Source organism: Rhopalosiphum maidis, chromosome 4 (genome assembly GCF_003676215.2).
Source record: "Rhopalosiphum maidis isolate BTI-1 chromosome 4, ASM367621v3, whole genome shotgun sequence".
NCBI lineage: Eukaryota > Metazoa > Arthropoda > Insecta > Hemiptera > Aphididae > Rhopalosiphum > Rhopalosiphum maidis.
The window spans coordinates 36,102,781-36,117,667 of record NC_040880.1 but is presented as its reverse complement, the minus strand read 5'-3'; the positions used below and the strand labels follow the sequence as shown (position 1 = coordinate 36,117,667).

Here is a 14,887-nt window from a genome sequence, read left to right as displayed (position 1 = left end):
CTTGTATGGATAATCAAACCTTTTGTATTCATTTTGAAATTGATTTTCGCTATATATCTGGACCAGCTCCAAATACCTACCATATTTAATCGATAAAAGTTATCAAGTATGACAACGTTATGAAAAAATATTAATTGAACGTTCTCAATTGTATCTCTAAAAATTATATTCTCAATCTTATAATACCATTTCATAATATTATATAATATGGATAAGTTTTAAGAATCCGAAAAAACATTGTAGAATTATAATGTGTTATAAAACGATTTAAATTTTATGTTTATGCAAATAGTCTACCAATTTAAGAGCATTTTTAAAATGTACGAATAACATGCTACTACTTTTTTGAAACTGTGTGCTTACCTACATTTAGTGGTACCCATATAGGTACCAAAATTATATGTGTATAATATGTATTTGTTCTATTTCCTTATTTTAAAATACGGTGAGGCGTTCTGGGTGTAATTGATAGTTTCAAATAAAATGTATCTAAATTTAATTTTTCGAAATGTATATAAGTACAATTACGATTAACGATATTGTCTGTGATCTTAAATAATAGAACTCATACATATTCTGACAATAACATTAAATATAATATTAAATCTCATCCCCAAATATAGATTTTGGGGATAGGAACGTTGAGACAAATAAACGTAACTATAATTCGCTATGAAATTATTATTTTTACAAAGTATAAATAGATTTTTCAATTGCCTAGAATACACTGACGAGAGACGTTCACATAAGTACTGCGGTAGGTAGGTTGTTGGTGTATTTAATATAAATGTATGCAAATTAAAATTAATTTAACAGTGCAAACATTGAAAAAAATACACATACATTAATTAATTAATAATATCAAAAATAATCACTGTGTACGTACACACCGATTTCAACATTATAAGCTGTTTAAACATAAGATTATTATCCAAGTTTCCAAAAACATCAAGTCTTTATGCATCTCGTTTAAAAATAATATAATGCATAACGATATAATAAAATGTACGGTGCAGTGTTCTGTAATATAAAATGTTTTTAATATTAACAATTTATACGAATAATTGTTCAGTAAAAATTGCCATACAAATGTTTGTTTCAACATAATAAATGCAATTGAAGATAGTTCACCATACAGAAAGTTTTTATTTTCATGAAGTATGTCGATAGAATTGATGAAACAAAGCAAATATTTCGTACAATGTTTATACGTGCATTTATACAAGTAATTGGTACCGCAAGCTACTATTTATTATTTTCCACATAAACGAGATAGGGATTTTTTTTCTATGTATATATTGTCTATATTTTACGTAGTATATATGCACACACCAACCCTCATACCCTATGCAAATGTATAATACTATATCACATTTTTTCATTCATGAACAAAAAAATAATATACGAGTTTACAAATATAAAACATAATCCTACGAAGTCGTTACCGATTGGCGATTACTAAATCTTATGTGCTAACTGCTAAAATTAATAACTTTTAATAATAGTTTTACACAATACTAATATGTGAATATTAATTGAGTACTACAATTATTTTCAAAACATCATCATAGCAATCGTATTTAAATTTATCATGAACTATTAATAATTATTATCTTGAGAACCTACATAAAGTTACACCACACGGTTAAAGTTAAGTTTATAAGCCTATAACCGTACTAGAAAAATTTAAAAATAAATAATTTGTTAATCAATTTACATTAAAAATGGGTAGACAATAAGCACCCAGTAATAATAAGTACATTTTTTGAAAAAGAGATGTTTATTTTATCGACACAAAACAATCCTTAAATGGTATAAAAAGATTGTTTTTAAAAACATACGGCCTTTATAAGTATATACTTAAAAATAACAAAAATTAGAATTTGAATATAATATTCATTGTTAGTAGAAAATGTGAGGGTGCATATTCTTGAGGAATCACTCTGTAAATATGTGAAATATTTAAAAGCATAACAAATAGAGTGTAATATATTATTTACGTACCTAAAGTATTATGAGATACAATAGTTCAACTCGTAGGAGTAGGTACTATCTTGCTTTTAAACTTTCAGCCATTTGTATTTTTTTTTTTTTATAGGACACTCAAAACACACATAGTTTATTTTTTTTTAAACTAAAACACGAATTTATATCATATGTTGAATTTTATTATGACATTTTGTGTAGACAATTTAGCGCCCAATTGTGTTGGTATTCAAAAGCCAAAAACGTGCTCAATCATTCGATTCCAAATATTCCCCATAGCAACCACAATTGATTGCAATTGCTTCTTTTTCTAATCCCTAGTGATAACAACATTTACAAATAACATCGAATTTTAATGAGATTTTCTACTTTATTTATTATTATTTTTTAAATGTTGTTTTAGATAATTCTTTTTGACTATAACGAATTGAAAAAAAATATAAGCATTAGTGGTTTAAGATGACTGAACCAAATGGAGTATAGACTTTATTTAGTTTCTACTTTCTACTTTCTAAATTACCACGATCGTGTGCGTCCTACAATCTTCAATCACTTTAAGTGGTCATATTGAACTAGCCAGTTGTCAGAAATGCGGTTGAGATAGAAGTAAAACTAATAATTAAATAAAATCCCATGGATAATGAAATAATAAATAAAAGTCGTCTAATGATTGATAAAAATCTTTTATAGATGGACATATTATATATTATACCTATAGTCTACACCAGGAGTCGGCAATAATTTATATGGCGGTCCAGATATTTAAAAAAAAAATTTCGATTGCCAAAAACACTTAAACTTAATTTTACCATTAATGTATTTATTTTTGTATTAAAAACACATTTTAAGACAAAGTATTTAATATTTAATTATTTATAAAGTAATTATATATTCATATTAATAATTATAATAAGTTTAATGAGAAAAATAACACTTATTTTCTTGAGCTAATAAACAGCGGTATACGATGGACGCTATCGTAATTTTCAAATAAATCATAAAAATAGATCCCCTGACTGTGGCACGTTCAACAACAACACAATCATAAACCGTTATTATTGTCTCAGCGCCTAATGAAATCGATTTTAATTTTTGTTATGACGGGAGGGGGAGTGTACATAAGTTGCCTTATTAAAAAAATACAACCAAAACCGCCATTGCTTTAACGTACGGAAAATTAAGAAAATTTTTGGCGGTCCAGTTATTTCACTTCCGCGGGCTGGACATGGCCCGCGAGCCGCCTATTGCCGACCCCTGGTCTACACTATACATAATGTATGTGTGTATGTATTTGTCCTTAAAATTATATAGTTACGGCTAATTATTAATGTGAGAATACAATTTTTATTGTATTTACTTATCATCAAAATATAACCACACAAATTATATAGGTAACTATTAACTAAAATATATAAGTTATTTTAATTATTAATTACGTAAGAAACATTTTTACGGTGAAAATAAGTTAAAAACTACTAACGTAAATATCTTGAATTGAATAAGTTTTAAAAATAAATGTAGAAAATGTATAATTTACTGTGGTATAATAAAAGTAAAATATTTAAATCCATTGTACCGTCTCTTATTCTAGGTACTGTTTTTAAAAGTCTTTAAGTAGGTATATACTACATATATACTATTATAAATTTTAATATATTTAAATTCTTACTAGATAATTATAATAAAGATATATATATATCGTTTGAATATTATATTATAAAATATTAAAAATTTAATATTTGTTATATATGATTCATAAATTACACAAATGGACATGGAATAAACTATGCTTAACTAAAAAATTTTAATAATATCCAAAATTACAATAATAACCTCTTTAGGGTAATTAAATTTTAATGAAATAAATAAATCAAACGTATTTACGCATTATATATGTTTAATACCCTTTAGTCGTTATGTATAATATAAATTATATTATATGGCTAATGTGTACTAATTAAAGGTAAAACTTATCGTTCGTACACATAAAAAAATGTTTATAAATGTACTTAAATGGTCTGTGAGGAAAGTACTATAATAAAAAAATCGTAGGTACTTGTTATATAATATGCTCACGCGGGTGGTTTTCAAGAAAACATCTACTGACCGTTGCCGTTTATTTTGTGTACAAAAAATGGTTGGAACATTTCCCGATTTTTTTTTTGTATAGACACATTTAAAGTAATTTGTTCGTTTGGTATGAATCCAGATTGTTATCAGCATTGGAGTATTTTTCTGTTTGTATTTTAAATACATTATGTATGTATACAATAATATGAATTTATGTGCATTGAGTACATATAGTTATGAAAGTGGATTATGTATATAATAATAGATATTCAATCATGTATATAATATATATATTTATATAGATGACCATATAAGAAATCTATCTATCTATGTATTGAGAATTGTTTAAAACAGACAATGAGACCTGCAAAAATGTGTGTGTATACTTATAAATGGGGGGGAGGAAAGAAGTACCTACCGCTCGTTAATGAATTCTTAACTATAAAAACGACCACATCAAAAAGTCGGTATGTAGGTATACTTACTAAGTATTATCTACACATCAGATGCTTTCTATACTTAAATTGTAGTATTGCACTTGTAGTAATAATCTAAGTTCTAAACGATACATTTGAGTGTACAGTTTGAATTAATATCCTTGAACCATGCATTTGTTGTTTATGCATTAACATATGTAGTTCACTATACAATTGTTTTGGTTAAATTAAAAATTAATAATACACTATATATCGAATACACTAGATAATAAATAATTTCAGCAGTTATTATAAGTTTAAAAGTGAAAGCATATAGCATCCACATCAACCAAATCATGTCAAATACAACTTTATACTTTATTTGCGTAGGGTGTTATAAATGTTATTAACTTTTTTTTTAACAAATTCAAAATAAACTACATAAAATGTAGTAGGTAGATAAAATATATTTTATCTGATATTAATAACAATATATTATATAGGTCAGTTCTTTTAGGAGTTAAGGAAGAGGTATAAAATAAAGACAAAATATTGTTGGCCCAAACATGACATGTGTGCTAAGTCTGCTATGACCTGTAAATGAGATATATTTTTTAGAGTAAGATTTTTTTTTTTTTAATTAATCAAATTTTAATTTAGAATGTATTGAAACATAATACACTCTTATTTTATTAATTTATTGTTTAAATATGATTTTTCAATTTTTTTGTACTATTCAATTATTTAAAAAATAATTACTAAATATTATTAATACAAAATAATAAATTATTTACTAAATAATTACAATACTTATATTATTTGTATTAATACATCTATACAATAGTATATCTAATTATTCTATTGGTTGGGTAATGTATGAATGACAATGATTGGTGACAAAATTATGTAAAAGAAAAAATATTATTTTATTTGAAAGTATAATTTTTCACAGAAATAAATTAAATTAATTTTTCTTGCTAATAATTAATAATAAATAGCAACTGATGAGCCAATTAAATATTACTTAAAATAATTGTATTATGTGTAAGTTTTTTACTGAATATATAATATACCAACATGTATCTGTGTTTATTATTTTTTTGTATTAAAATAAAGCTGAAAATTAAAAAGAAATTTTAAAATGTAAAACTAAAATTGTTTTTTTTTTATTAACATAAATTAATAACAAAAAAAATTACGTAGGTATTTAAATTTAAGTGGAATTCAAAAAAAATGTATGACCCACAATATTATTAAATTAAAAAAAGGACAGGTATATTAGTTTTTATCTATTCTAATTATAGAGTTTAGATATAGATAAGGTTATAAAAAGTTTAAAAAATAAATAGATCCAAAGTTATATAGACACTGACCTTTAAAATTGGGGTCTACAGATAAAAATTAAATGGATATCTAAACAAAAATATTTATACTCTAGACCAAGAAAATTAAACCAAATTAAAAATTGTACTCTACTACTGTAATATTTAACAACTAGACGTTCTTAATGAATCGCCTTGTTTATAATGACTAATAGAAGCTGCAGCAAAATGTAAATGAGCAATCATTTGTATGAAAGCATATTTTTTATGGACTGTAAACATACAAAAAAAGTATTAAAAGCAGGATAAAATGTTATTTTATATTAAAATATCTATTATCAACACATAATTAAAATTTTAAAATGAACATATAACAGTACTTCACCACTATTATATACGTAAATACAGAATATACTCCGCTTACTGCCTACCCACTTAATTATTTATACAAAAATTTAAACATGTAATACAATATTAATATCATCTTTATTTATCCTATAATACAGTGAATTAGAATAAACCTAGTTGCAAGCAGTTTTTTAATTTAATATATATATAGGTACATATAGCAATACACGGTTTTACTTTTACTTTTAAACATTAAGTTAAATTTATATTTTATGAAACTGAACATTAGTGTAATTAGTAATGATTATTTTTTCTTTACTTTTATTATTATTATTTTACTCATATTTATCAATATAGTATACTTACCCGTATACCTATTATGATATTTTAATAATTTTTATATGTATATATTCATTAGGTATCTATCCAATTTTATTATGCTTTTACAACTTTACAAGATATCTTATATATTGTATAATAAATAATAAATATTAACGTTCTCTTATATTATGCTTTTATTATTAGTTTTTAATAAGCCCATTTTCAATGAGTGCATCATTGTTGATTTAGTTGATTATCAACTAAATTAAAATATGTATTGTTACCTCGATGAAGTATTAATAATATTTTAAGCTCTCAATTATTTTTTTTTTTTTTGTCAGCTGATTTTTATAATCTCAGAGGTTCTACTTTATAATATGTCCCTAAGGTTTTAATGATACTTGTTTTAAATTACAGATTAATAATCGTTGTTTATTAATTTATTACATGCCACTTATATTACTAATAATTAATTCACATACTTATAAGATTGAAATCGTATGCTGTAGTCTGAATGGAATTTTTTATGGTATTTACATATTTTTATCAGTTTCACAGTCAAATTATTTTGTATATACTATATAATATACCATATCATATTAAATTCCTTATTTCAGAAAAAAGTGCCTAGCAAAGCACATCAAAATCGGCTTTTATTCTTCTCATGGGGCACGCGTGTGTATAAATAAACAGATATAATTTAACTACACACCAGTTTGTAAAAAAAAAAACTCATATAAAAACTGTTTATTATTTTTATTACTATGTATAACTACATTTGAATATATTGTGTGTTATTTAAACGGTTTGTGATAAAATAAATGTTTTCTACGTTCATTGAATGTAAATACACCAAAATATTTTTCGAATTATGTGTAGAGTGAAATAGGTAATAAATTGTCCTCATAATCGTAACGTTATGCCCAAAATATATTATCTGTAAAAATTATTATACTTAAGCTTACAGCAGAAAGAAAAATTAAAATTAATAATTTTACAAAAAACATTGAAACTCATATTAAATAATTAATATATAAATAATAATCTAATATATTATAAATAATTATAAAGCTATTGCTGCTTTAACTGATTATGACGTACCTATATTATATAGAGGTAGTATTTTTTTTTAAGCATAAAACGCATATTTTATAACAAGTTTTAATTACCATATTTCTCAGATATTATCATTTCGGGTAAAAATATTAAATTAATGTAGTTTAATATCTAACATATCAGCAGATGCTAGTGCCACACCGTCTCAATTATATTTAATAGGTTGCTAAATTCAAAAGAAACCAATTGACATTTTGTTTTACAAATTGCCAAATTGGAATTTAATTTGAAGCAATTTAAAACATTTAATCGATAATTAAATTAGATGATCGGAAGCAAATAGTTACAAATAATTATTATGATTACGGCTGGGCCGGTACCTACAAGACTTTCAATGGTCATACCTAGGGGAGTAGTGGATCAAAACCTACAGAAATGAATATGTTAAATTATTCACCCGTAACCTAAGACACTATAAGTATTTGAATCGATATTACTACACATACTAGAGAAAATATTGAATCTGTATTCGGGCACCAGATACACTGAACATTGGATGAATACCATCACCGATGAAATAAATTTCCTGTTCAAAAATCCATAACAAACTCATCACTCATATAAGTCATAAATACACCATACTAATCCTCTAATTATCGCTAATCTGACTTCTGAAGAAATATCTGGCAACTTTTGTCGGCGCTTAAAATATTCTTGGTGCTGAAATGTTTAACATGCAAGATTATATATATATATATAAATACACAACACTTAAAAATAAATTTATATTAATCAAACATTACGATAATATTATAGCATCATGTAAATGTAACAGTTCAAAGTTATACAGGTGTTATCAAGAAATATCATCTCAACTCTAAATAAATTATACATATTATTGTATTCCTTATAATTAGAGGCAGACTTATACTGACGGGAAATCCGGAATTTTCCTGATGGACTGCTTCTGGTAATGGGCAGTGATGGTCTGTTCATTCAAATAATAATTAGAGGCATTCCTGCAATCCTGCTTATGGCTATAAAGAAAAATACATTGAATAATATTGATGTTAAAAACGTTATTGACACTATTAAAAATGAAGATGATTTATTATGTAAAAAATCTGTCAATTTTTTAAATTTAATATTATATTCTGTTTATATTAAGTGCAAAATATGATTTATTTTGTTTAGTAAACTTTATAAATTTGAGGGCAATGAGTTTAGTTAACTTTAAAATAATTAAGAATTTATTACAAAAATATCTCTAAATTTAATATAATATACAGAATGTAAAAAATTTTATGGCCGATTAAATGGTTTTCCCGTCCCGAATTGTTTTCATAATCTGCTATTGCCTAGTGCCTATAGCTAAATAACTGTTGATATGCTTGTTGTTTTATAAAATAAATAATTTATACCTATCGGCTATAATAATAATAATAAAAAAAAATGGTTGGAAACTATATTCATTTTTAAATAAACATTTGTTTGTTCTCGTTTAAATTATTCAATCACCACGGTATAGACAATAACACAAACATTTTTCGAATTCGTAATATTATATTCAATTACTGGAATCAATGTTTACTTTATACTTATTATCTTTAACACGAAAATATTATAGTATATATCATATTATATTATTTAATCAGAAATTATGACGCGTACAGTATTATTTTCCTCTACGGCGTTAATAATAATATATAAAAGAAAGTCGTGACGAAAAACTGAATATGAAAATGCGAAAAGCTATTAATAAAATATAATGTTTCTATTCTTAACTACAGTTGACTAGTTGACTAGTAGTACGCGATTTAACACAATACAGCTGTATGGCGTTTTTATTTTTTGTATATATTATTCACATCCGTAGCATAAAAAAAAGAAAAAACCAACAAAAGGCAAAAACACGCGCGTTCGACGACTAGCTGGATTAAATAACGTGATAATCGTTAACAATTTTCAATCATTTTAAAATCACAAACTTTAAAATGTTTATCAAACACTCGACTACTAGTATTATAGAGGTACATCACATAGGTACTTATTATACACCTTTTAAAATCTCATATGAACACACACTCTCTTCAGAAACTCGATAATAGTATAACTTTTAAGTATATAAATATATTTATATATTATACTATCGAAAATAACTATTACCGTAAGTTATACGTTACAGACTTACGGTATACATTTTGTTAGATACGGAAAGGAATAAATAAAATTGCCAGCAAATACAGATTCCCCTTTTACAAACACATATTATATGGATGTCGGTCGGATGAGTAGGTGTACTCCGCAGTAGTAGGTACTTTAAATTTTAAAAAAAAAAGGCTTTTTGCGTAAAGATTGTGGTGTTATGGAAATGGCGACCTTATACACATTTATTATTAAAAACACACGTACATTTATATTGATACTGAAAAAGAGAGAGAATGCGAACAAGACTCGTTGAGCGGACGATAATAATAAAAAGACGCAGTGGCGAAAACATTTTTATCGATGAATTAAAAAAAAACCATTAGAAACCAGTGGACGATCATATTATTTTGTGGCAAACCATTATCCTCCGCTGTAGTTGCGACGATAAAGTGAACTCATTAACCGCGGTCTTGTCATAATAAAATAATGATGCCCATGACGGGCTAGTAGCGAGGGGAAGTTGTTATTATATATTATAAATTATAATATCATATAATATACCTTACACGCCCGTTGTCGAGACATTAACGAGTCATAAAACTGCGAGGAGGCCTGCGATGGTCGCAGGGTTCATAAATTCCTTATTATATATACTTGCTGCAGTTACCTACGCTCACCTGTGTTATATATATATATATATGTAGAGTAATTAATTTATACGACGAAGCTGCATTTTTCTTTACAGACCTATTTTAAAACTTTTTTTATGGACCTGTCGAGTTTTTCCGAAGAAATTAAGTGACGAAGCAATAGAATTAATTAGTCAACATTTCGAGACACGACTACAGTACGGTCGAAATAATTAAAAACATATAAAGGTATATTCGCGTTCGTGTCGGTTTTAATTCTCAGCAATTAAAAAATGCAACAAAGCGGAATACTAGAATACTAAGGTATAATCTGATCTTACTAAAAATTACTAAGATATTTCTTACAGAATACAGAGTTACAAATATATGCTCAATAAAGCAATTAAAAAAAATTACTTATTTATAAATCTACGAAAATAATGTAAGTATCTGTCATATAATCCCAACCAAAGATAATTATTTTGTATCTAGCTATAGATCCAGCGTAAAGCGATTGATCCTAAACTCCTATACAAAATATATATTAAAGAAAATATCAACCAAATTAAATTTAACCGGATAACTATGATACGTTTATCAAACTTGCCCATACTGGACAAAGAAATGCGGAACATAAAGAGATATAAATTAGATCAATGCCAATAAATGCATAAGTCTACTTAATGAAAAACAGGGGAAAATATGAATGAAATGGACCTCACCCACTCAAGTAAAGAAAGCTGGTCACTTTCGAGGTAACAATAAGTAATTCAACAATCGCGTAAAGGGTGCAAAATCCTTACCAAACTCCGTTTCAAATATACTTTATAAGGCCTCAATTATAAAACCAAAGAAGTAAGAAAATCTAAAAATAAAAGCCGAATATAAGGAAGAACTTTAAATATGAGCTGAATAAAAATATAAAAGATTTCGGTGTGGTGACTGGTGTAAGTCACTTTAAAACTCTTAAAAATCACAAAATAGCGAGCATGATTGATGTTTTACCGACGTTTTTCAAGGGTTTTAGCATTATAGGTACAGTTCCAGTTGAGCCATTCACTTATAGAGTTTCGGTTATGATTTTCTAAAAGCCAAATTGCCTTATATAAATAGAACAGGTGGTTAGGTTCAAACAAAGCAGGGTAAATTTAATTACCACTAATAAGATATAAAGGAGGCTAAATGGACCACACAAGGGTGATGATGAAGGCCAACAGATTGACTGTGTAATCTTGATGTCCGGCTTGAGATATACATTCTTTATTATATTATTACATGTTATATCTTCAGTTTTCTATTTCTTAGTTATTCTACAATTTTAAATTATATTTTAATCATGTTAATTATAGTTTTCCGCCCTTCAATTTGTTTCACCAATATCACGTTATATGAAAAAATAATACCATCTGCTATAAAAATTAAAGCAATTAAGACACATATATATTTTTAAGATACCCATTTACTTGTTCATTGTATTGCGGAAAAGGAAATTGTTTTTTTTTCCCGCACAAAAGAGAAAACGTTTGTTTTGGCGTGAAAAAAATAACGTTGCGATGATATCTATAGTTCAGTGGAAGAGGGAAAAAGCTTATTTTAGCGGATAAAAGAATCACTTCCAGTAATTCGTTTTTTTTTTTTTTTTTCATAAAATAAACCAGGAAAAAAATGGTAAAATGTACACGATCTACCTTGTACAGTTAGATTACTATATATATGTATTACATTTATATGTTACAACCTACGCGTATAGGCTAGCTTTCTGTACTGCGCATCATTTCAGTGCGCAGGTACGTACGAGGTGAATAAATAAGACAAGTATCTAATTCGAACAAGGCAATTACTATCAAGTGGGTTAATTTTTTAAACTGTCATACTAACTATTCCCATCTTTTTCTATTCAGTATTCAATCGCTGTCATTATAAATTAATTACCTTTACATGCACAGTACGCGTGCACTCACTACTCACTCATATGAACATTATACTATTATACATATTATAATATTAATATTATGTATAAAAATTAATAAATGTTATTTTTGTTTTTATATATCTAACCTACTTGTGTAAGCTATGATATAAGTATCATATACCCCTCTTTTATGTCGATTATTGTACGATGCCGATACTTAAACATAACGTATCGGTGTACCATCAATAATATACCGCGCTGTAATCTCATTAGTCTTGCGTCGCTCAATTGGTTTACGATTTATTAATACTAATACAATAATAACAGTACATACTATATTATTATGAAATTAATAACGAAATCATCGTTGAAATATTATCAATAATCTACAGTTTAAATACCACAGTGACAGAGGCGTGCGAATAAGAGGATAATAGTATATAGATAAACCCCGGGCCCTTGCGTAGTGAGTAATTTAGCTCAGTGTTTCTCAAACTTTTTTGTCGTGGGGCCCCCTAAATTTAATGTGAAATTGTAAAGACTCAAGGCCCCCTTATTCAAAATCATTAATTATTTTTTGGCCTACCAGTATTAAGTTAGATATATATTATATATTTCGCGGCCCCCGGTTTGAGAAGCGCTAATTTAGCTCACCGCTTCTCAAAATCAACCAGCACCATCAACTTGTACAAAGCTCTACATAGGTAAACCTACTGCATAGACAGTTTTTAATTTATTATTCAATTTATTCAAATAATTAATAAACCTATACTATAACGAGTTTAAAAAATTATGTCAATATAAAAAAACGTTTTGGTCCGTCTTCAGATAGACAATGACTTTGCACGACATTATACACATATTATGCATGGATATACACCTATACCTACCAACATACTACAATAATGTAGCTACAATACTTATAATAATATAATATAATATAATATCAAAAACAATAATAACAACAATATACAAATTAATATTTATAAAAATACTTATCTTCTTACTTTATCTCGGGAGTGACATAAAAAAAAGATTTAAACATTAAAGTTATATTATAGACATAATATACATAGTCAATAGTCAATACAATAATAATAAAACACTACGTGTTGTTTGATTAATTTTTGTCCACTGTGGCAGAGAAATCGCTATAACAATCATATTATACATGACATATTTTTAACGTATATCCGTCCTCAGTTTTAAAAAATTTGTTTAAAATGCCCACACCCCGTACCTATATTTACTAATCAGTGGTAGCATCTAGGGGGGGCATGAGGGTGCAGTTGCACCCACAAAAATTTTTTTAGGAGTGCAAAAGTATCGTTTTGCACCTACAGACAACAGTCAAAAATATAATACTAATTTAAATATAGAATACAGTTTTACATTAAGATTTTTTTTATTATACTTTTGTAATAACAGCAGTTAAATATTAGATGATGTAGGGAAACACCCCCTCCCCCCACACACATACAGGTTTGTGAATCACCATAAACGTTTGCACCCACATGAGTTTCTACCAAATGCCGTTTATACTTACTATATGCCTACGAATTAAATTTAGACATAAATAGAATGCATCTATATAGACATAACCGCGGTATCTAAATATTTAAAATACCGCCAGCCCTAGCACGACGAAGCTACCTGGCCACACACCCGTCAAATAACACTGTACTATTGATATCGTCATCGTCTAACTTATCGACGCGCGCGTGTGTGTGTTGTTCGCAGGGAAACATGGTGTGGAACAGGCAACGGCAGGAGAACAAAATGACCATGACGCTGATCGCCGTGGTGATCATGTTCTGCGTGTGTCAGACGCCGACGGCCGTGATGATGCTGACCGCGTCCGTGTACGAGCCGCCCGAGAAGACGCCCGCGTACTACGTGAACCGCGGCCTGCACACCATTTTCAACTTCCTGATGGTGGTGAACGCCGCGTCCAACTTCATGCTGTACTGCGCCATGAGCCGCAAGTACCGGCGCACGCTCATGATCACGTTCATGCCGTTCCTGGCGGCCCGGCACGCGCGCAACGCCACGCTCCGGTCGTCGGTCAGCTACCCGCGGTCCGGCACCATAGTCCGGCGCAACACCGAAGTGACGCAAATGACCGACATTGTGGGCGTCGCGTCCGCCGGCAAACGCGAACTGCTCGTCCGGGCCGGCACCAACCACGGCAGACACGCCGCCAACAACAACAAGCAGCAGCAACAGCAGCAGCAGCAGCAGCAGCTGACCGTCACGGCCGTCCTCTGAGCTGTACGTCGACGATGAGCCGCGAGTTCGCCGTCGCGTCGCCGGTCGTGTCGCGTGGCTTCTGCTCGTCGAATTCTGCACGACTGGCCGTGACCACGATCTGTCGGGCGCAGATCCCGCAGAGTTTGTCCGAGCTCGACTTTTGTCGCGCCGACACGACGGACGACAATACGTAGAGTAGCGGCTGCAGCTGCAGTGAACCCGCGGGCTTTATCATAATAATAATAATAATAATAATATAATAGGTACAACTGCTATGCTGATGTCCGACTATCACTATACATCTATTCGTCACCCGTCCCACCACACGATTATTATTAATATTATATCATTATACTATAATTATATCTATAGGTATAATATATTATTGTACGTACTCGCAAATCACGACTGTCGTGCGACGTGTTTATC

At 28.6% G+C, this 14,887-nt stretch overlaps 1 protein-coding gene across 1 annotated transcript in view; it reads left to right on the top strand.

Moving 5' to 3' along the window:
- The window catches only part of LOC113561159 (FMRFamide receptor-like), a 72,725-nt gene extending 58,110 nt beyond the window's left edge, over positions 1 to 14,615 (top strand). Inside the window, exon 4 of the mRNA XM_026967420.1 lies at positions 13,949 to 14,615. Within this exon, the coding sequence (XP_026823221.1) occupies positions 13,949 to 14,476 (528 nt within the window). The 3' untranslated portion in view covers positions 14,477 to 14,615. The remainder of the gene's footprint in view (positions 1 to 13,948) is intronic.
- Positions 14,616 to 14,887: the final 272 nt, after the last annotated feature.